This window comes from Sinohyriopsis cumingii, unplaced genomic scaffold (genome assembly GCF_028554795.1).
Source record: "Sinohyriopsis cumingii isolate HCF-2022 unplaced genomic scaffold, ASM2855479v2 utg000624l, whole genome shotgun sequence".
Classification (NCBI taxonomy): Eukaryota; Metazoa; Mollusca; class Bivalvia; order Unionida; family Unionidae; genus Sinohyriopsis; species Sinohyriopsis cumingii.
In genome coordinates this window covers 3743129-3766378 of record NW_028315919.1, presented here as the reverse complement: position 1 = coordinate 3766378, position 23250 = coordinate 3743129, and the positions used below count along the sequence as shown (strand labels likewise).

At 34.8% G+C, this 23250-nt stretch overlaps 1 protein-coding gene across 1 annotated transcript; it reads left to right on the top strand.

The window, feature by feature from the left end:
• Positions 1–4049: 4049 nt before the first annotated feature.
• On the top strand, positions 4050–22501 carry LOC149773629 (uncharacterized protein CG1161-like; the record flags this gene model as incomplete). The annotated part of the gene is made up of 3 exons (XM_089946286.1): positions 4050–4140; positions 8996–9118; positions 18655–22501. Coding segments are annotated over 3 exons (361 nt in total), but the record flags the coding sequence as incomplete, so codon positions are not given.
• Positions 22502–23250: the final 749 nt, after the last annotated feature.

The following is a 23250-nucleotide window of genomic DNA, read 5'->3' as shown; positions in this document are numbered from 1 at the left end:
TCCACCCTGGATGCAGAAGGTCGTGGGTTCGAAGCCCGGCCGAGTCATACCAAAGACTTTTAAAAATGGTACTGACAGCTGCCTCACTAGGCGCTCAGCATTAAGAGGTTAGTGTTAGGACTGGTCAGCCTGGTGTCAAAATAATGTGACTGGGTGGGACATCATGCTACATGTGTGCGGCATGATGCCTCTGTGGTAGACATCACTATAATTGTTGATGTAGGATTTAACGCCATTTTTCAGCACACAATAGGCTATACATGGCAGCCAGTATTAGTGGTGGAGAAAGAACCTGGGAAAACCCCGGAAAGAACCACCTACCCATGAGAAGCTACTGGCAAGCTTTCTCACATACCCACATTAGCCGAATCCGAGACTCGAACCCATGCAGACAGCAGTAAGATGGCAGTGATCCGTAACGGAGAGCGCTTTAGGCCACTCAGCCATTCGGGGCCCCTGACATCACTTTAAACTGCCACACTGCAGACATCATAGCAATATGACTGGAAAATTGTTAAAGCTACATAAAAAAGTCTAAATCACGCACACACACACACACACTTATTGAACAAGTGTCTGCCGAGACAGGTCCATACTGTAGCTGATAAAGTAAATGAGATGCATTGAGCAGGTGTCTGCCAAGATAGATATTACTCCACCTAATAGAATTCTTAAGACTCAGTGAGCAGGTACCCTCCAAGACATGCTTTACCTAATAAAGTTAATTGACTCAGTGAGCAGGTGTTTACCAAGACAGGTATTATTTTGCCTAATAAAGTTAATGGGATCCAGTGAGTAGGTTTCTCCCAAGACCAGTATTATTTTACCAAATAAAGTTAATGGGAATTGGTGAGCAGATGTCTGGCAAGATAGTTATTACTCTAGCAAATAAAGTTAATGAGACAATGAAGAGTATTCGAGAAACAAAAATTTATAATCAGTTTTGATTTTTCTTATCTTGCGATTCAGTTTTTATAAATTTAAAAAGAAAGAAGACAATTTAAAGGTTCACAGGACACTATTATCACAGGTAGAAATTTGTTGGACAATCCATGGTTTTCCCTGGGCAACCAGCTTCGAAAACCTGGTTCCCTGCCATATTTTTTCTGGTTTATGTTATATTTAATCCGATATATTCATGTGTCTAAATTGTCAGGTCAGTGAAAAAACTTCTGTGTTGAATCTTATTTTAGTCACTACCCTACAAGCTAATATAATATGCAACAACAAAAGTTATTGGTTGGATACATTTTATATGCCATATTTCTTAAGCTAAGGTTATCCAACAGAAACAGTTGTCACATGTTCTACAGTGAGTGCCTATTTCATTTTCTGAGCAATGGGAAAATATACTCCTTGATCATAAGCATTCAGTAGCAAGTCAGAGATGAAAGATACCAGGGTCTAGTAGTATGGACTGTGTTTACTTAACAGGGTAATGAATAGCCTACAGATTTGGATTCCAATAGAAATCACTCAACAGTGGAATTATTATAGAGATAATTTGGGCATGCTGCTGAAGATACTCTGAGGGTCAATTTACTGATATAAACATGGTTCATTGGAAACAATGTAAAAAATTTTTATACTTTTTGACATGATCATTTAAAAAAACTTTATAGTTGTCCAACTGGAATTTTAGTTTGGAAAAATGTTTGACTGGCATTCATATTTGGTAGTCCTGGGCTCTTGGACAATGTATTGTCTGTTTCTGTATTATTATCCAGTCTCAGATGGCATTCTAACATTAAAAATTGTATCAGAGTTTTGTCAAAGCACAATGAAGTTTGACTTTGTCTCTTGATGGCTGAGTGGTTTGCATGCCAGACTCACAGTCAAAAAGGTGTGGGTTTGAATCTTAGTGTAGGCTTAGGTTGGTGTGTCATTGGACAAAGCACTTTACTCCAGTTATCTTGGCACTAAATAACCTCCTTGCATTTTTGTGTTGTAAGAAACCAAACTAAAACCAGTACTAAGCAGACAGTTCTTAGATTAATTCTCATTTTCTCTGTTAGACAATAAATTTTTCTTTGTACCAAAGAGGTCATCTCAAGAAATTAAAAATATCCACTGGTTGTATTGGGTATTCCAGTTGTTGAGATCTATGCACTGCTTCCCCAACTTTTTGCCAATTTTTACTCGAGCAGAAAAGTTGCAGGAAATTTAGGATGGTAGAAGAATAAAGTCCATTAATAATCCTGGGTTCTATTAATTTTTATGTTTTGGACCTACAAGATTGGAATTAAGGAAGTCCCATACCTCAAGCCTGGAAATTTATATACAAGAACTTATTAAAGAAAACTTATATTTAACAAACAAGAAAAGAAAAATTATGAAAGTCAGTTTACATTTTTGGGGTATGTAATTATGTAATTTAACAAAATTAATAAAAAATTTAAACATGCTCTCCTTAAAAGGAAATTAATGCAAAATTATATATATATATATATATATATATATATTGGACTCTTTTTTCGCAGTAATTATGGCTTTTTGTGGATAAACATTGATATAATACAACTGGACATAATATACATGAACTTTATAAAGACTTAAAGAGTTGAGCAACTTATACTTCTAAGTCAAGACCATAGACAAGATACCTAATAAAGCTCCTTATTGACATTTCCACATAGATAATTTCTGTGAATACTTGTTTTGGAACAGCTTTCTGAGGTCTTTTATAATCTGTTTACTCTAAGTTTTTCACTATTACCAACACATCGTTGTTGAGTTGAGCTCTGCTTCTTCTTTAAAATTGGCAAGGTTGTCAAACATGGTATGTACAATATTCAACAGCCATTGTAGTAGCTGAGCTGAATAGGACTCATGATACTAATTATATGCAAAAAAATAGGAACCAGTCTAGAAATGGTGAAGATCAAATAGAGTATGTATGGGTTTGGAAAGCAATGATTAGTTGATAATGCAAAGTAAACTGTAAGCAAAAGATCTCATTTGAGATCTGAAACTGAAAAAGTAAAAATATTTTATTGATAGACTTCCATTCGTTTTACAGACTTGACTTAAGAAAATTATTTACAGAAAGTAAGCAGCTGATTCTTTAGGTGCAGATTTGAAAACACGTTTTTAACATATGTATGTGTATATAGATAAAAAAAATGCCATGGCTTATAGTTTAATCCATAGAAGCTTGCATCAAGGATATGTCTGTCTGTACTGAGAAATATACTATGTTTGATCATGAGCACTCAGAAATTTAAAGTTATTGAGGTTTTAGTATCATGGTGTTTGCATAGATTTACTATGGGAGTTGAATTGGTTTTTTTAGACTTGCCACTTATTCCAGTTTACTTGGGACCATCCTGAAGTTTGGTTTAAAAATCTGAAAATTCAGATTTTTCACATTTTTACCCACAATTCTGATTTTTAAAAAATGCCTGGAACATAATACATTTTGATTCACAATGGTTGCACCTCCTTCAAAGAGAGCAAAAGTGATGCATAAATTCCACAAGGAATACAGTACAGTCATACCATGAAAATCAATTATTTCTCCTTCTTCATCCATTTTGCTGATTTTTAGTCTGTTACCACTCCATTGGCCTAAGTGGTTACAGCTTCTATCTCAGATTTGGAAGGTCGCTGGTTCAAACCCTGCCAAGTCACACCAAAGACTTATAAAATGGTACTAGCTGCTAACTCGCGAGGCACTCGGCCTTTAGATGTTAATTTTGGTCAGCATGGTGTCAGGATAATATGACTGGGTGGGACATGATGCTACATGTCTGTAGCATGATGCCGCAGTGCTAGACATGACTATGAGCTGTCACATTGCAGACATTATAGCATTATGACTAAAAAAGTGTTAAAGTGATCTTAAAAATCCCAGACACATGCATATTTAATGTGACAATTGAATTAACAATAAATATCAGCATAAAAGATGAAATTGGAAAAATGATTTTCATGGTATGACTGTGGTGTATGTTTTTCACATTACATAAACAGCATAAGATAGTGGAGATGTCAATTTGTTTTTTTTAATGGCTGAAAAGATTACACATAATCTTTTACATTATTTTCAGCAAATGTGACTTCATGCTTGATAAGCCAGACCCAAAGCTTTGCCTCCTGTGCCAGTGCAAATATGAAAGTAGAAACACCACAACTATTAAGGTTCAAGTTTCTTTCATTTGTTTTTTCATGAATGTTTTTTTTGAGTGAAGAAAGAGATAATGCTTCAGTTATATTTGTAAGACCTTGCCTGAATATACAGTAACACATTTCCTTTTCTATGTCTGTTAAGTAGTACTTTCTGTCATTCATCACTCTCTTTGTATCAGGCACAAAATTTGCAAGTGTTTGACATTTCAATGATTTTGTTTTGTTTGGTAACAGCCAGCTCTCATTGTTGTCAGAAGAAAAATTTAATCAGTTGAAAATAAAGTTTTTAGCTGTAAACTGCAGAAATTGACATTATTTTTAAATGGGTGTCTGGAGCCCATTTACATTGTCATTGCTGTCTGTTTTCAGCAATTGGGACCTTTAAAAGTTCACTGCATTGCCATCTGGTATGTCATTTTATTTGGATCTGTATAGAACTTTGTTCCTTCCTATTTCTAGAAAATTTTGTCCCAGTTTTTCTTCAAGCCACTCGTTGAGCTTTAAATTTGGATATGGCTACATTTTGGGTTGCTGGACATGGATGTGATGTAAATTAATTTTTGTTGGACTTTATCAGGGATAGTATGCTGCAAGAGATGTAATTTGACCTCACCAATTGTAGTGAGGCCTGACCTCACCAATTATTGTACAACTTGACCTCACCAATTGTAGTGAGGCCTGACCTCACCAATTATTGTACAACTTGACCTCACCAATTGTAGTGAGGCCTGACCTCACCAATTATTGTACAACTTGACCTCACCAATTGTAGTGAGGCCTGACCTCACCAATTATTGTACAACTTGACCTCTCCTAATAGAGTAAGACCTGACCACACCTTATAGAGAAATGTCTGAACTCACCTAGTAGAGTAAGGCTTGATATATACAATAAGGTTTGACCTCACCTAGGCTTGACCTCATCTATATAATAAGTTTTGACCTCACCTAATAGAGTAAGGCTTGACCTCACCTAATATAATAAGTTTTGACCTCACCTAATAGAGTAAGGCTTGACCTCACCTAATAGAGTAAGGCTTGACCTCACCTAATATAATAAGGTTTGACCTCACCTAATAGAGTAAGGCTTGACCTCACCTAATAGAGTAAGGCTTGACCTCGCCTAATATAATAAGGTATGACCTCACCTAATATAGTAAGGCTTGACCTCACCTAATAAAATAAGGTTTGACCCCACCTAATATAGTAAGGCTTGACCTCACCTAATATAGTAAGGCTTGACCTCGCCTATAGTTCAAGTCACACTGGTCATGTAGGCATTCAGCACCGACTATTTCAGTAATGGGTGTCATTTTTTATAATCTGATTCTGCAAACCTTTAAGTGGCAAGTATTCACTTATTTGGATTCTTGTACATCCATATTCCTTTGGAAGGTCATTATTTAGACACCCCCATAGGTGCATATGGCAAAATCAATGTTAAAGTACATAGACATTTTTGAATGAAAAGAACCTAAAGGTGTGATCTAGTACAATCCTACAATCCTGATTGAATGTCACACGCTTTGATGTCACAATGAAAGCTATGCATATTGATAAACAAATTCTAACTACCCTCGATTGTGATGATTCCACTTGACATGCTCTTATTTTTATCCAAGTTTAGTATATGGTCACTATTGTAAAAGTCCGAAGTGTTAGATAATTTTCATCTGGAAGGTTTTTGGTGACAGGTTAAGACACAGAGCATTCAACCATCAGAATTGAATAGACTTTGGTTAAAGAAAATTAGTGCTAAATTTTAAATGAACAATTTATATTTAATTTAAATTGAGTAAATGTGCACACATGGTCTATGTGACTGTTACCATAATAGAGTAAGGCTTGACCTTACCTAATATAGTAAAGATTCCTATTCTAGATACTCTATATCTCATTTGGACATCGAGTTATACCTCAGAATTAGGTCATACAATAAATACAGACAGGCTGTAAGTTAAGATGCTCATATCATAAACTTATAATAGAGACTGGTTGGCATAAGAACATGACAACATATCAACAAGTATATCCGTTGAGTGATAGTGACCTAATTGAAGATGAATACTTTTCGGGTATGTGATGATTTGAGACTTTTACAAAGTCAGTGTGTCATGCATACATGTTATGAAAAGTTTTACTAATTACTACAGTTCAAAGTCCCACACATTCTTTGTAATCATGGAATATTTATGTATCAAGCATTTATTAGAATGGAATCTTTGTTATTAAAATATAAGTGCATTGTAAGGATGTAGACCATGATATCATGCAGTATTTGTTCATATGTCAAAGTTTGCTATAAAATTTAGGATAAATTATGTATATATACTATGAATTCTGGACCAATGCCTTTGAATAAGTAAATAAGCATATTTGTCATTGGCGCTTTTTTCAACCCTTAAGGACACAGAAAATAATTCACTGCTTTGCCATTTGGTACATCATTTTATATGGATCTTTCTGTTGATCTTTTCCTGTGTTTCCTCCTGTTTTGACGGTATTTTATCCCAGTATCATTTAAAGTTCATATATCATGCTAGACTTGGGCTAATTTTGCTAAAGATTTTATTAGGTTGGACAGATTTTTTGTACTAAAGTAGTGATCAAGGTAGAACACTACAGTGATACTGTATTTATATCTAAGATGACTTGTTTAATTTAATTTGTACATCTGATGTGTGTCATGCATGCTGGTTTTTTTAAAACATAAACATTCAGCAGCATCATAGAGTAACATCACATATGCCACAAGTCACATTAGTAACTTTACATAGCACAGTTCTCAGTTATGGCCCATAGTCAGTGATTATAATGACTAATGAAAAGTATCACTGATTTCAATTTTCATATTTAAATATGTAGACGAATGTTTTGTCCAAATGATTAAAAATATCATGAAGTAAATCTGCAATAGAGGTTAATAATCAACAAACAGAAATAAAATCACTGAGTCTTAAAATTTAAATCTTTAATTTATTACTATAAATTAATCCAAATGAAGCAGTGGAAAGTATTCTTATTGTTTGCTTGACACAAATCTCTAGAGTAAAAGTTTTGTTAAACTGTATAATTAAGGAGCCTGAAAACTGTTTCATTTACTATATACTTATACTGTGGGGTGATCATGTTGATGAAGGCCTTGAAAAGCATTGCTGATCAGCTCTATGTTTACTGTAATTGTTTGTTCCCTAAGGCTGATAAATTAATCCCAATTGTGAGTATTGGACGTTGATATGATTTATTTTCAAATCCAGCTATATGATATTTAAGACTACTAAGGTGATTTGTACTTATTAAAAGAAAGCAATTAAAATTATCTTTTGCGATAAGAAGCACAATGTTCAATGCATACAAGTACATTCATTGCTTTGCCAGCGATAATATTAATATCACATCCCAACAACTTTATTAAATGATCTCAGCAACTTTGACCTTTAGCCTCTTTTTGTGCCTACTGCTTTCAGTTAGATGTTTTATCTCATACATAAAAAAGATATAAACCAAAGTCAATAACAATATGTTTATCTAACTTATGAAAACATCAATAATTTTTACAAAACACTTTGAGAAATTCACCCTGTGACCTTCACCTTTTACTCTTTTTATTTGTAATCCGCAGGAATGCTCCATATTTTTGCTCATGAGTTTGGTGTACAATCTTATTTTGTCTGGTAGACATATGGTCTGATATTTTAAAAAGTTCTTATTGTAAACAAACAACAACTATGACGGGTTATACTGCCAGGCCAGATGAGTGAAATAGTTGTCATGCTTCATAAAATTTAACTTCAGCAAGCCAGTGTAGCAAACTTGATATTGCCTTGCCATGAATAACCCACCACCATTTCTGACTGATATTCTTACAAGGTTTTAAGTTTAAATAAAGCATATTTAATATAGATGTATAACATTATAGACATGCCTTGAAATCAACGTTGTGTGCTAAAATTACATATAGTTGCTTCTGATGGTTTCAGATATGCAGTTTGCCACCAACCATACAAATATAAAATTCTAGAAAGGGAAAACTAACTTTTTTAACCCCAAAACCAGATGGTGTATTGTTATAGAAGTTTTAAGACTAAAAAATATGAAGGTCTTTTTGAATTTGTCCATATATCACTTGTAAACATAATGGAATGAGATAATTTGCCTTCAACAAGATTCTAGTCGCCTATTTTCAAGAAGAGTTGTCTGTGTTTGAGGATTGCACATTAACACTGTTAGTTATGCTGCAGTTTATTAGATATAAGAACGTTTTTTGTTTTCATAAATTGTGTTAAAAAAGTATTTTGTATACTTCATTCAAATTTTAATTTCAGAGACAGAAAAATACCAACAGCTGATGAAGTTATTTTGTCATTACAAAATTTAACCTATAACTCTTTGCGTAATGGATGTTAATAAATTTGTCACAGCAAGAGATCAGTGCAAAACTCTTGCATACATTTAGAGCTAGGTTACCATAAACCACATGTCTGGTGTTTTTTGGGGGGTGATATTGGTACTCTGATAAAGTTTCAGGTTGACAGTTTACCAAGCGACTTCTGTCAAGTTTGCAGCATTTCCTTTTACTGTCAACAAATAGAATATGGAATATTGTGCTCTCTTACAAATTATTTCCAATAAGATACTATCTTCATACAAAAGTGCAACCATGAATAGATGTAGAAATTAATTTATTAATATGCTGATTATTTCATGACAATTCCGATGAGCATTGGCATCATGTTATGCAGTTTTGGCTGCATATTCATGGAATATAATATTATTTCATAATTTCTTTAAGATCTTCTGTTTACATTCACATCTTGCATGTATATACATTGTTATTAATTTTTTAAAAATTTATTATGTATTTTCAGGTAGTGGTTATCATAGTTATTTGCATTATTTCTGTACTGTTTGTGTACATGCTGTTTTTGTTGTGCCTGGATCCTCTCATCACACGCCGACCGACCCATTACCAAGAACACACAAATGAGGAGGTGAATTTGGTAACATTTAGTGGCTTGGGCAGCTGCTGCTTTAATATTACTGCCACAGTACTAATATGTATAACAATCAGTAGTAATTTATTGGAGAAAAAGATCAAAATAAAACAGGACATTTCATTGAAAGTGTTATTTAAAGGTGAATTTTGATTTTATTGAACTTTTTTATGAGAAATTTACAGATTGTAGTATGTAGATGACGTACTGTTCTATTTGAAATTTTGCAGACTACAATATAAGATTTTTATTATACACCTATAAATTATACATTTTTCAGCCATCTCATATTGACATATGCATCACCTACTAATATTTTCTGATTCGATATCACCAATGTTGGAAAGATTGTGGCTGCATTATGATGTTAAATGAATGTCCAGTAATCTTATTGGCATTGTTTCAAAGCATACTGAACTACCCGTCATGCAGATCACAGATAATTTTTTTAATTCACATCATTTGCTTGTAGTTTGTATGCTAAATTTAGTAAAGCTTTAGTGTGCTAAACTAAAAAAAATTAACATTCAACACTTGAGTTTGTGTGCCGCACAATTCATATCTGCAACTAGAAAAACAAGTGCTTTTTGAGCTTGAACAAATTAATGAACCTGAATTACCTTTCAGACATGAAAATTATGTTTTGTTTCAAAAATCTGACTCAGTGCTATGCTTGTTTGGAAAAATGTGTTCTTTACTGCCTTGACATCAGTGATAAACCTGCTGTGATGTGTTACTGAATCAGACTTCCTTTGTGGTCAGATGGGGTCAAATAGTTTACTGAATTAAACAGTTTAATTTACTACAACATATTTGGTCATCCCAATACCACTGTTCTCTTAAGTAGCTAATATGCCCAGCCAATAAATATGAAGGAAAGATGAATTTATGAAAAGGGTGGATGGTGGGGGTGGTTTACTTTAGAGTGAATCAAATCTTGTAAGCTTCGATTCAAGAGCAAGTTTGGTGTATAATAAAATGAGTGTAAATACTGGATATATTTCATCTTGTTTTACAAAAGAAGTTAGCCACTTGTTAAAATATCACATTTTTTGTGCCACATGATGAAATATATTTGGTATTAATGAAAAGAAAATATCCTCCAGTTAGTCTTTCAAGGTACCACATATACATATATACTCACTTATAAGTCCATGCAAACTGCATAGATCCAGATCTGCTGTTGCATAATGCACTGGCAGGTCTGGGTCTATAAAGTGTGTGAGGAGTAATCAGTAGAACAAACTTTGTTGAACCTGATCTGCCTGTGCATTATTCCACAACAAATCAGGGTCTATGCTAATTTCATTTGGACTCTTATAAACTCATGTATGTGTTGTATATTAGCAACATATTCTGTATAGTACAAGAAAGGTGTGTTGTCTCTCATGAGTTTACATTGTAAATTGAATGTAAATATCCCTGCCCATGTTGAAGTATAATTAATTGGGATTTCTATCTTTCCTTGTAAATTTATTGTAAATACCCCTGCCCTTGTGAAGTATAATTCATTGGGATTTTAGTCTTTCCTTGTAAATTGAATGGAATACCCCTGCCCGTGTTGAAATATAATTCATTGGGATTTTGATCTGCCATGTAAATTGAATGGAATACCCTTGCCCATGTTTAAGTTATTGGGTTTCAGTCTTTCTTTGTGAATTGAATGGACTACCTCTGCCCATGTTGAAGTATAATTATTTGGGATTTTGATCTTCCAAGTGAATTGAATGGAATACCCCTGCCCATGTTAAGTATAACTATTTGGGATTTGAATCTTTCCATGTGAATTGAATGGAATATCTCATCTTATATCTCAGCTTGCAAACGTTTAGTCTAGATATTTGGATTCTGATCTGCCTTTGCATAATGTGCCAGCAGTTTAGGGTCTGTTCTGTTTGTTCTTCTTTTTACTCCTAACAAATTGCATGAACCCATATCTGTCATTACATTGTTCAGTGGCAGATCTGGGACTATGCAGTTTGCCATTGGACTCGACTTATAAGCAAGTATAGATGGTACTCTATTTTGCATGGAAAGTCTACTTGTACTTGCCTGTCATTGTGTAAGAACATTTACAGTTGGCCAGATTTTTCCTTCTGGTACATTCCCCATCACATTTACGTTAAGAATTAAACTCATCTACCCCCTGAATCCAGCCCTCCAAGAAGACTAAAATCATGTTTTCCATCTATATCAGTAATTCTTGTATGTTACCTTCCCTTGCATCCACCAGTTGGTGCGTAATTTAATCTTTTGCTCCAATACATGCCACAAATATTGAAGGCCTTCCAAAATTTCTGTGATTGTCTTCATGGTTTTTAATCATCAATCTGTAATTTAGGTATTCTGATGTGTATTAAGGAATCTACATGGTATACATTATTTTCTTTATTATCAATATTTGTGTGAATTTTGATGCAGGTGTGGACATTATTATTCTTACCTTGTGCTCTAATGCATTATCGCTGATGCATGGTGTTGTTTATGTTTTTACACACATTGCATGTTTTCCTTCACTTGTTTGGTAATTGTGTTGCATTTGCAGCATATTAACATGTTTGGGATGTTAATTATTGTTGTTATTCTTGTAATTTCATTTAAACCATTCGACAGAATGTGCCAAATGCAAAATGTTTAAGGACACCAAGGACATGCATGATATGTTCCTTGCATGCACCAAATATGCATAGTCTGGAATATGCAGTGACTGCCCACTTTCATCAGAGTATATTTGGTCCACACTCATGTGTTAAGAACAAGGAGAAATGGGTCAAGTCTTGCACTTAGTGGTCTGACATATTTGAGTATCAGCCCCAAGATGTAACCATTTGCAGGTTGTTGGGTCACCTCACCCACCGAAAACGAGACATAGGATACCAACTGCTACTATAACTTCAGCTGATTTGGAAGAGCAAGGAGCTTTAGTTTTGGCGTCCTTACAACCTCATCCTTCTTGTCAGTCATTAGAGTTACAGATGCATCGCCTGGTGCAGGATGTGAAAACAGTTACTGAATATAAGTCTCATTATAAAATTTTGACCTGATGGGGGAGTTTTCCCATTTCTAGACAACCATTGTGCATGTCCAAGCATAGCGTTTGGTCATAAAATCCAGGCACATATGGTTTGTACTGGATCTTCATGTCCCATTCCATCATATGGTAATGACCTACAATGCCATCTTGGCTGCCACCTAGCCCATCCAGCCATCAAGTCAACTGTACTAAGTGCCCAATGCCCTTAGTTTGGTAACTTCAACAATCCTTCCCACATACAGGTCTATGGGGATCATTCGGACAGATCCATCCATTATATCACACCTTCAGCATAACTGTTACAAGAATCAACCATACCCCTATCCACATATTCAACACCTGTACAAATCTTTCATCTCACAAGCAGCTGTCCATACAGATCTGTCTTATGCATCTGGCCAGCCATGTGTTCACAACATTCACATTGCCACAGTACCATAACATATACAGGGATGACAGAAATGCATCTGGGCATGTTTTACATGGACATGAAAGTAGAGTCTGACATAGTGAGTGTTAGGATAAACTTAAATAATTAGCAATTTTTTTTTGTCATTATGTTTTTTTGGCTTGCTGAAAAATCAGGTAGGGGTTATGCCTGGGAGTCAACAATTTTCACATTGCTAAAGTCATCAACAGATCAGCACATTATTAAATGCCAAATGCTTTGACTGCCAACTTGTATTTGGTGCAACAAATTGCATAACTTCATGCAACATTACTCAAGCTGCCAAATGTCCTGACACTGAAGACAATGCCTTTTGGGGTAAAATTGAAGACGTGTTGAGACTGACAGTTCAGGTACTGCCCTTCCAGCTGTTACTTCAGTCTCCACAGTGGAGCAAGCCCAATCAGTCTCAACCCCAATGAAAGAAGATTGGAGACAAAGAGATATACACTGTTCAATCACAGAATCATTCTTGGTCCCAATCAGATGACAGAAGACAACAAGCAGCCACCCAATTTAGAGGACAACCATGCAGAAGGAGCCAGAAATTGGGTTTCTCATTCCAGAACCAACGAAATCACCATCACTCATGTCAGGGGAGCCGTTTGAAGGAAATAATTTCAGCCTTAAGTTGTAGAGAGAATATCACAAGCAAGAAGACTCTCCACTTTGAGGATTGTATGGGGAAGTGGTTTGTATTCAGGAACTGTTTCACAGAGTCAACAACTTTGTTCCTTTGAGTGCCTCATTTACACAACTAACTGAATTTTTTTATCTGGCTATTTGAGTTACCATCAAAGGTTACTGCTTCATGATATTTGACATGTTTAGACATTGTGGCAGAGGGAATGTTGATCATGATAAAGATCCCTTAGATCTTACTGGCCAATTTGACCTGAACAGACCAAAATCTTTCACCCAATTTCCAAAGTAGACTCTCTGTTGAGTTCTGATAAAGCTCAGTTTAGACAATTTAGAGCCATTGGCCAGAACATTGCTGAAGCTGCTATCATATGAAACATGTTTCTGATAGCTGTAGCTTTGGCATGCATGGTGAGCGAGTTACATGCACTCTCAATGGACCTAAACAACCAATTGTTAAGATCAGATGGTTCCATGGCCCTAATGACACATCCAGGTTGCCAGCAATGTACTTGTGAAGAAAAAAGCTGTTGGCTAGCTTACACTGTCAGCCTTCTCAAGTTTTATCTCAGGGGTTTAGCTTCATGGAGACAATGTTAAATCTGGTAGGTTCAGTAAATGTTAAGCAAATGACTACCACACCCAATTGAAGTCGGCTCACCCTACTCATAGGCATTTTTACTGTTTTTGCAGGATTTGCCTGGATAACTAATTGGTAAGAAGAGTTCATTAATTTCTTCTTAACCATAGTCATTCATGTATCCAGTCTTATTTCCCCTGATTTCCCCCTGGCAAATTTCCTAAATAAATGACCTGTGTGTAATGGTCACCTGCTTTCTGTGGTCAGCAGCCAGATGTTTCCTAAACATTGTATTCTCCTTGCCTAAACCAGGCACTGGAGCATATCACCTGTGACTACTTCACGTGTATAAATTAAACTTTTGCTTGATGAGCAAGGCATTGTGTAGATAAAGACATATGACTTGATGTGTAAAATCACTGAGAAAGACGGAAAATTGGGAGGAATGGAGGAAGATGGTTGTTTGGTCTTATGCGGTGCCCAATGGTCTACCAGACTGCAGGACTGATGATGATGATGATGTGTAAACATTTAATTTCTTGCATGTACTTGCCATACTCCAATCACACTGTAAGTCTGACTCAAAGGTGTCAGCATGTTGAGTTTGAAAGTGAGGTGGATTTTGTCCATATTTTTGTCAATAAATTCATTTGTTGGTTTGTGGGAAAAAGTAGCTGTGTTATCACGGCCGGAACAGAAGTCACTTTTTGCCCATGTGATAGGTATAATTTGATATCTTCATCTATTTATGGGTGAATTAAAGCTGTCTTAAGATGAAAAGGTTAATCTTTAAAAACAGATAAGAGTTATATCCCTTGTCATACTGGTCAGGGGTCATTCAGTATTTAAAACTCATCAGTGAAGGCAGGTGAAGGTTCATTTCATTTGTCACAAAAATGGCCATATACTGCTTCATTTGCTTCCCTATTCATCACATCCTGTCTTATAAGCCAACTGTCTTTCAATCTTCATGAATTGGGCAACTGTTATATATGGATATTGTTTGAGAAGCCTGAACAGCTGTTTCCAAGCTTAATTTATACAAACAGGCCTTCCAAAGAGTCAGTCATCTGTTTTGGATTCATATGTTTAGCTGTAAAGAGTAGTGAAATTATGTTTTGTCATGGCATATAAAATAAACTAAGATAAATGTTTATTTTAAGTTGGTGATGATTTAATTTATAGGATGGACATAGAACAATTTCAGATCTATGCAACTGATGTTGATCTGCCATCAAATATGGTAGCAGTTACTAAATAAAATAAAATTTTTACAGTTTTATCTCAGAAATGTGCTAAACAGAATTTGACCAACTTTGACACAAAGCATCTTCTCATAAGGACCCTGCAGTATTGAACAAAAAATGTTGATATGCCATGAAATATGACTGAAGATGTAAAAAAAAGAGAAACCTTGAAACAGTTGTTTTCATGATGTATGTAATCAACAATCAACAGCATTGGAATTTATTTAAAAAGAGAACATCCTACTGACCAGGAATTCTTGACCAGTTGCTCATGCATTTGGTGGTTATGCAGATGTCAGTCATATGAGTTATCTCAAGGAACTATTTTGGAATTTAGATAGAAAAAGAATAAATTATGTTGTATTTTCTGAAAACAGTTAAATTTTAGAATTTGAAAAAAACTATAATTTTTAATAGTTAGTATTTTAATTAAACAACTGGCATTTTCAGTAGAAATGACCTTGGAACTAGCTAAATCACACCTATAGGCTTTGTTATACACAGAAAGCCAAGAGGCATAACTCGATAAACATTTAATTTTGTTCAAGCTCCAAAGCAGCTTTATTTTGAATGCAAGTAACATTCTTCACTGATAAGCAATTTCCAGGAAAATCACTGAAGAAAAAATATTAATGAGTTTCTTGTGTACTGGTTGGAGAAATTTTTGTAGAGATGTCTATAAACTGTGTGAATTAATATCATTAGAGTCAAAATATCTCTAAAGACCACAAAGCTAACTTAAGCAGTCACCTTTTGGAGTTGAAGTAAATGGCCTTAAACAGAATGTGAAAATTGCAAGCAAAGAATGAACAGCATAGATTTCTTTTTGTAACAAAAATGGTGTGAGACAGCTTGCAACCTATAACAGCAAAATCTGTTTTGATACTACCTCTTCTGCCAACAAAATGTTGTTTCTTAAAACAGGTGGTCTTGCATTAGAGGCTATCACACCATATGAAAAATTTGATAGATGCATTAAAGATATTGTCTTTAACGCAGATGGCCCTCGAAAACCATGGTGATTCATGTTTTACTGTATGTTGTAATGACAGTACATCATCTTAAAGAGGAGAGAAAAGTCAAATATTGCAGATCAAATTTTAGGGGAATAATATCTTCTTGCCAGTTCTTGTAAAATATTTTGCATCATCATTAACCAATCTGTGACAAGATTGCCACACTTGTCCATTTTTCCCAGTACACACTGATCTTCACTGATGGTGATTCATGTTTTACTATATGTTGTAATGACAGTACATCATATTAAAGAGGAGAGAAAAGTCAAATATTGCAGATCAAATTTTAGGGGAATAATATCTTCTTGCCAGTTCTTGTAAAACATTTTGCATCATCAATAACCAATCTGTGACAAGATTGCCACACTTGTCCATTTTTCCCAGTACACACTGATCTTCATTGATCCATCATAAATGACAAATCTGTGACAAAAGTGCCACATTTGCTCCTTTTTCTAAGTACACACCAACATTCAGTGCTTCATTATCAGTGACCAGTCTGAGACAAGAGTACCACACCCAACCCTCCACTCCAATACACACAGATTACACAGATGGCAACACCAGCCCCTCCACCCAGCACACCAATAATACAGATGGCAACACCACCCCCGCCACCCCAGTGCATACCAATAGTACAGATGGCAACCCCAGCCCCTCCTCTCCAGTACACACCAATAATACAGATGGTAAGACCAGCCCCTCCTCCCCTGTGCACACCAATAATACAGATGGCAACACCAGCCCCTCCTTCCCTATGCACACCAATGGTACAGATGGCAACACCTCCCTCTCCTCCCCAACACATTAACAATACAGATGGCAACACCAGCCCCTTCTCTCCAAAACACCAATAATACAGATGGCAACACCAGACCCTCATCCCCAGTATACAGTGATTCTCATTGTTCCATCAGCAGTGACCTATCTGTGACAATAGTGCCACACCTGCCCCTTCTCCCCAGTATGCACCAAGCTTCTGTGTTCCATCATCAGTGACAAATCGGTGACAAAATGACACATTCACTCCTTCTCCCAAGCATTCACTACTCTTCATTGTTCCATCATCAGTGACCAATCTTTGACAATTGCCACATTCATGCCTTCTGATCTTCATTGCTCCATATCATGGATGATAAATCTGTGACAAGTTCCACACCTGCCCCTCCTCCCTGGTACACAGCAGTCATACAGATGTCTCTGTCTGCCTGTGGAAGATAAACATTCCAGCAGCATGCAGGCAGAGTCTTGGGTACTGCAAGACACACACCTTTGCCTGCTAATGATCCTAAGTCATATTAGTATTCTATCCAGTTCTTTCATATCTCAGATTTGCCTATTTATCGATCATTATTTGCTCAACTTGGTAAATGAAATTAACTGCCATGAAAAGTTATATTATGAACATAAGAAAGCATTAATTTTTTTAACCAGCTGGATAATATGATTTTAAAACGATATGAATCTAATTGATATCATGGACTTGTAATAACAGATCAGTGAAGTCTCACGTCAAGAATATTTTGGAAGAAAAGCAAAATTGTCATTATGCTTTTAAAGATGAAGTCCTAAATAATGCCTCTTTAAGTGTAAATAAGCTGGTTTATATCCATGTTATTCACTGCTTACATACCTTGGCATTACAGGACCCTTGTCTTAAGCAGGTCATGGAATCCATTTACTGTATGTTACATACTGAGGCAGTCTGCAAGTTTTATAACAAATGACTATTAGTTGTAACAAAGAATGCACATCTAAAACTAAATGGCCTTGGCCTCCTTACTATCCAGTAATGATGTAATCAGAACTTCTGTACAGTGCTATTCAGTTTTGATGTAATCAGAACTTCTGTATAGTGCTATTCAGTTTTGATGTAATCAGAACTTCTGTACAGTGCTATTCAGTTTTGATGTAATCAGAACTGCTGTACAATGCTATTCAGTTTTGATGTAATCAGAACTTCTGGACAATGCTATTCAGTTTTGATGTAATCAGAACTTCTGTACAATGCTATTCAGAATTACTTGGAGTATAGCACTGACAAGTCCATCCAGAAAACTAAGAGATAAACCATTGCCAGACTATTCAGAGAGTGTGAAAGTTTAACTTTCTATAAAGAAGCATAACAAAACAACTCTAACTCTTATACTGTGCAAAACATCTTGACACATTAAGTTTTTGTACAAATGTTCTTATAGTGGAACCATCTTAGTGAGATTTTTGTCTACACACTGACTGTGGAGGACTTCAGTGATGCCCACACAATGTTTTGTTGAAGTAGCCATAGCACTCCACCAAAGTTCTCATCCCACCATTTGGCTGTAATTAAAAACTACAAATATGGATACTGATGAAACTTATTCAAAATATTTGTGAATTATATACCCTACACTTCTCCATGTAGATCACCACATATTACATATCCTTGTATCGAAACTCTTTCAACTTTTGGATAAAAGGTTGCTTAGTTAAATTTAATCATGAATAATTTACAAATAATTTTGGGGCAGCATCGTTCTTATACTTAAATTTTTGTTTGAAATTATGTATCTTTAAATTGTTTCAGGATGACCAGTCTGTAACAAGAATACCACTTTCTGGTGGACGTCAGCGTTCGATCATCAATCGTGTCACAGATGAACAGAAGAAGTGGAAGGGCGTTGTTCAAGAGCAAAGAAGGAACATTTATGACAAACATTCCATGCTAAACTAGACTTTATTCACATGCTTTTGCTCTCCAGTCTATTAACTGGATTATCAAAACCTCTTTTGACAGTTATCCAACAAAATATTTTTATGTTATTACCCCTTATGGTATTTGAACTTTGCCCTTCAATGGCATTATATTGAAAAGGGCTTCAGCATCTGATGGACACGTTTCTGGTTTGCATTAACATGAGTGATGACTTTCTTCACAGGACATTTATATCAGTATGTATTTCAGCAGTGTTACATAAAACATCTGAACAAGAAAGTAGATCACAATGGCCTTGGTATTCAGACTATTGTCAGTAATATTAATCCAACCACTACATTTAAAAACTGGATTAAACAGCAGTTGAATTTACAAAATTTCACTTTTTCTCACATGAAAATACCCATTCTTGTCATGTTATAGTAGTTGCCAAGTCCAACACAAAATGACATTGTAAGCAGTTGAATACAGTAACATATTCTAGACTGAACTCAGGACCCTAATTTCAGAATAAAAAAGAACAGATATAAATAATTCATAGGTTTTCTGATAGCAGATTTAGATCACTGTGCACCAACCCTTTCTTTGACTCATGATTAAAAAGCCTTTCATAAATTAATGAAATTGTCAACTTCATTACAAACTGTGGCCAGCAGGATGTATCAGGAAAGATGTTGGAAGTCTAAAAGCAACCAAGATATATAAAATCATATATCAGTCTCAGTTATTGATCTCTTTGGCTGTCAAAATATTTCACAATCATCAAGAGTGTGAAAAGTGTTCTTCTGGATGCATTTATAAATCATTCCATACATGAGAGAAATGAGGTATAAAGTTGTTTGCTTGTAACTTTGTAGTGTATTTGCTTGTAAATGATTCTGTTATGTTGGAGTAATGATGTTTTTCTTGTGATTGTGTGTGCATGTATTATTTTAGATGAGATTTAGTGATAAAGGTAAAGAAAAAAACCTCTAATTTGACCAATGCCATGGTGTTGATGGTCTTATGTGCAATATATTGCCAATGCTTATGGTTATACACCTTAAATCAGTGTTCTCAAAAGTCAGTAGCCAGTGAAATTCCCTGTTTATTATGTTGTCTGCTTGTTTTTCTTCAAATTTTATATTTTAAGTTTGACAGTTATTTTCCGCAGTCAGTTTGAGATATATGGACACCTATTCAGTATCTTCTAAACATGCAGCTGATAGGTGGGTCATTTATCTTTGTAACATTTAGTTTTGAGGAACTTCTTGCATTTAATTTCATGAGATTTATCATAATGAAAACAATAAGAATAATAATTATGAATCACAAAAGTAAATAACTGTTATAAACATTATTGACAGATATTGTCAACTTGCATTAGAAGGGCATATTGAGTAGTACTTTATGGATGTATGAACCTGGTTTCATGCATCATAGGACACAGTTTTAATGAGACCAAGTACTTGTGGGAATGGCTTGGTAAAAATTTGCAATAAATATGGTTTAAATGGCGTCTCACCATTTAATCACAGAGAGGCACAGGCACTGGCATTTTCAGTCATTTATAAATAATGTGATAGTTATCTGTATATAATTAAATTATTTAACTGGATTTATTTATTTGTATATATTCAGCTGTATAACTATGTAGACTTGAGTTGAATCATATTCTATAATGTACATTTTCAATTTATTTTCTGTAAGATCTGTTGTGGTATTATTGTCACTGATATGATTGCTTTCCTTAGCTATATTGTCTGTGTTTGTGTGTCTTTGTCTTAGAAAGAGAGAGATCAGCAGGAAAATTGTAATTTGGCTTAAAAAACATTTAAAAAATGTTGCCATACATGAAAATTGAACTATAATACAGTACAATTTTCATGTATGGACTTTACACATTTTACACATTTGCAAGTTTATATAAAGGTCTGGTGCAGTTGGAGCATATGAAATGTTTATATATGAACTTGTTTATTGTACCCATGACAATGCTTACATCATGCATTGTTGGTTGTGTAACATGGTTTATTCATTGTGCATCCATCAATATTTACTTTTTCAACTTCTCAAAAGCCACTAGACTAGTTTTAACCAAATTTGGTGAGAGGCATTCTTGCATGAAGGTCTTTGAAGTTCATCCAGTCCATAAACAATGGATACTGTACAAAAATTAAAAACAAACCTTTAAAGCTTGTCTACAAAAATGGCTCAGCAGAATTTGATCAGATTTTGACATGAAGCATCTTGGCACAAAGACCTTTCCAGTTGATTGACTATCAAAGTTGTCCACTGCTTCTGAAAATAAGGAATCCTTTCAGCAACAACTTTTCAAGAACTGTGGAACAGAATTTGACTAAATTGGACAGGAAGCACATTCCATACAGATCTTTCAATTTGTTTCAAACAATGCTAATCTACCATTAAAAATAACATCCAAGATTAAACTAGAAAAACCTTTCAATCGCTTTTCAAAAATTGCTGAACAGAACTTGAATAAAATGTGACAGAAAACGTAAAACAAAAAATGCTGTTCTCCTATCCAATATGGTCTTATCCCCAGCATTTATGATGCAGATTTGCATTCCAATATGGCTCTAAGTCCTAAACAAATAAAAACTTATAAACAACTTTATGTCAAAAACTGCTCATGACAGCTTGTTCATATTTTGCAGAAAAAGCATCCTGGTTTAAAGACCATTAAAGTTTGTGCAAATGAGAATGATCTGTTATCAAATATATTAGAAGATATTAGAGAAGTTTTGAACAACTTTTTCACAATGAACAGACTTTGATGACATTTTGACAGAAAGCACCCTGCTATCCCAAATACCCATGCAAACAGCATTGTTGCCTCTGACCTTCTCCAGTATGTAAAAAAAAAAACAACAGTTAACAGAAAAGTGTTGGTATTAGACCATATAATAGCCAGGTTTTAAAATGTAAGCCATTCAGATATGACTTTCAAAACTGAAATATGTTTTTTGGTTTTCATTTTTATGAAGGATGTACAGTTTAGATCTGTCCCTAGCATTAAAAGGCCATATTTAATGAAAATATCAAATTTATTCTCATATTATAAAATATTTTAAGATATTTGAAAACTTTTCCCATTTAAGCTCTCCTTTCATGCTATATCAATTATCAAAAACATTAGTTAGGAAGTAAAATCATGTCATGTTTAATGTCTTCAGTTTGTTCATTGCATAACAAGTCTGAAATGACCTTTGTGCTTGGGACAGCTCAAATATGACTTCAAGTTAGATTTTAGGGATCTTGTCATACAAATGCTTGTGACAAGGAAAGAAACAATTAAAGAACAAAACAACAGGTGAACCTTGGCTTGTATGACCTTGGTATAAACTGAGATAAGTGTTTCATATGTTTAAGAAAAAAACAGCACCTAGCCACAAGCATTATGGACACAGATCTGCTGTCATGTATGTCTGTGCTGTTTGCTAATAAACTATGTGATGGCAGATCGTGGTTTATGCTTTAAGCAAATTAAATCCAGTTTTGTTTTTGACCCCATTTATGGAAACTTGACTTAATTATTACTTTGTCACTTGTTTGATTGTATATCTAGCCACACTCAAAATCAACCTCAGTGTTAAAGTTTATTTTAAATCTTATTTTCATTACTTTCATGGCTTCTTGCTGTTGTGTACTTGTATATTTCTAAATGTACTCTTAAAGAGTGTATATGTCTGTAGTAAAATAAAAGTCATAAAATACATTTATTGAAACTTTTTTGAGTTCAATTTTACCATAACTTGATGATTTTGTCAGTTCTTAATATTGCTAATTGAGTAAAGTACATTCAGTACTCTGTATGATAACTGTCAATAGCCATTGACCGGTATATTTTTCTTACAAAGTGATGAAGGATGAATACCTGATATATACAGATTATCTGATATCACATTTAGCTGTGAATATTTTCCATGTGGGATGCTGATTTTCATGAATTTGTTTGGTTGCTATTATAAAATGTCTTTGGCATTAATGCCATTTCTGTCTAATGCTACAAACCAATTAGAAAATGTCCTTGGTGTTATTGCCATTTCATCTAATGATACAAACGTATCATGAAATGTCTTTGTTGTTGTTGTTGTGGGGTTTACGCCATTTTTCAGCACACGATAGGCTATACATGGCGGCCAGTATTAATGGTGGAGGAAGAACCGGAAAGAACCAATGACCCACTAAAAGCTACTGGCAAGCTTTCTCACATACTCACATTGGCTGAATCTGAGACTTGAACCGGCACAGAGGTGAGATGACAGTAATCCATAACAGAGTGCTTTAGACCACTCAGTCACTTGGTGAAATGTCTTTGGTGTTATTGCCATTTCCTCTAATGGTACAAACTTATCATGAAATGTCCTTGGTGTTAATACCATTTCTGTTGAATGGCACTGAGTTAAAGAAGCAGCAACAAATTCATTTTTGATACAACTTATGCTACAAGTCAAAACTAAATGA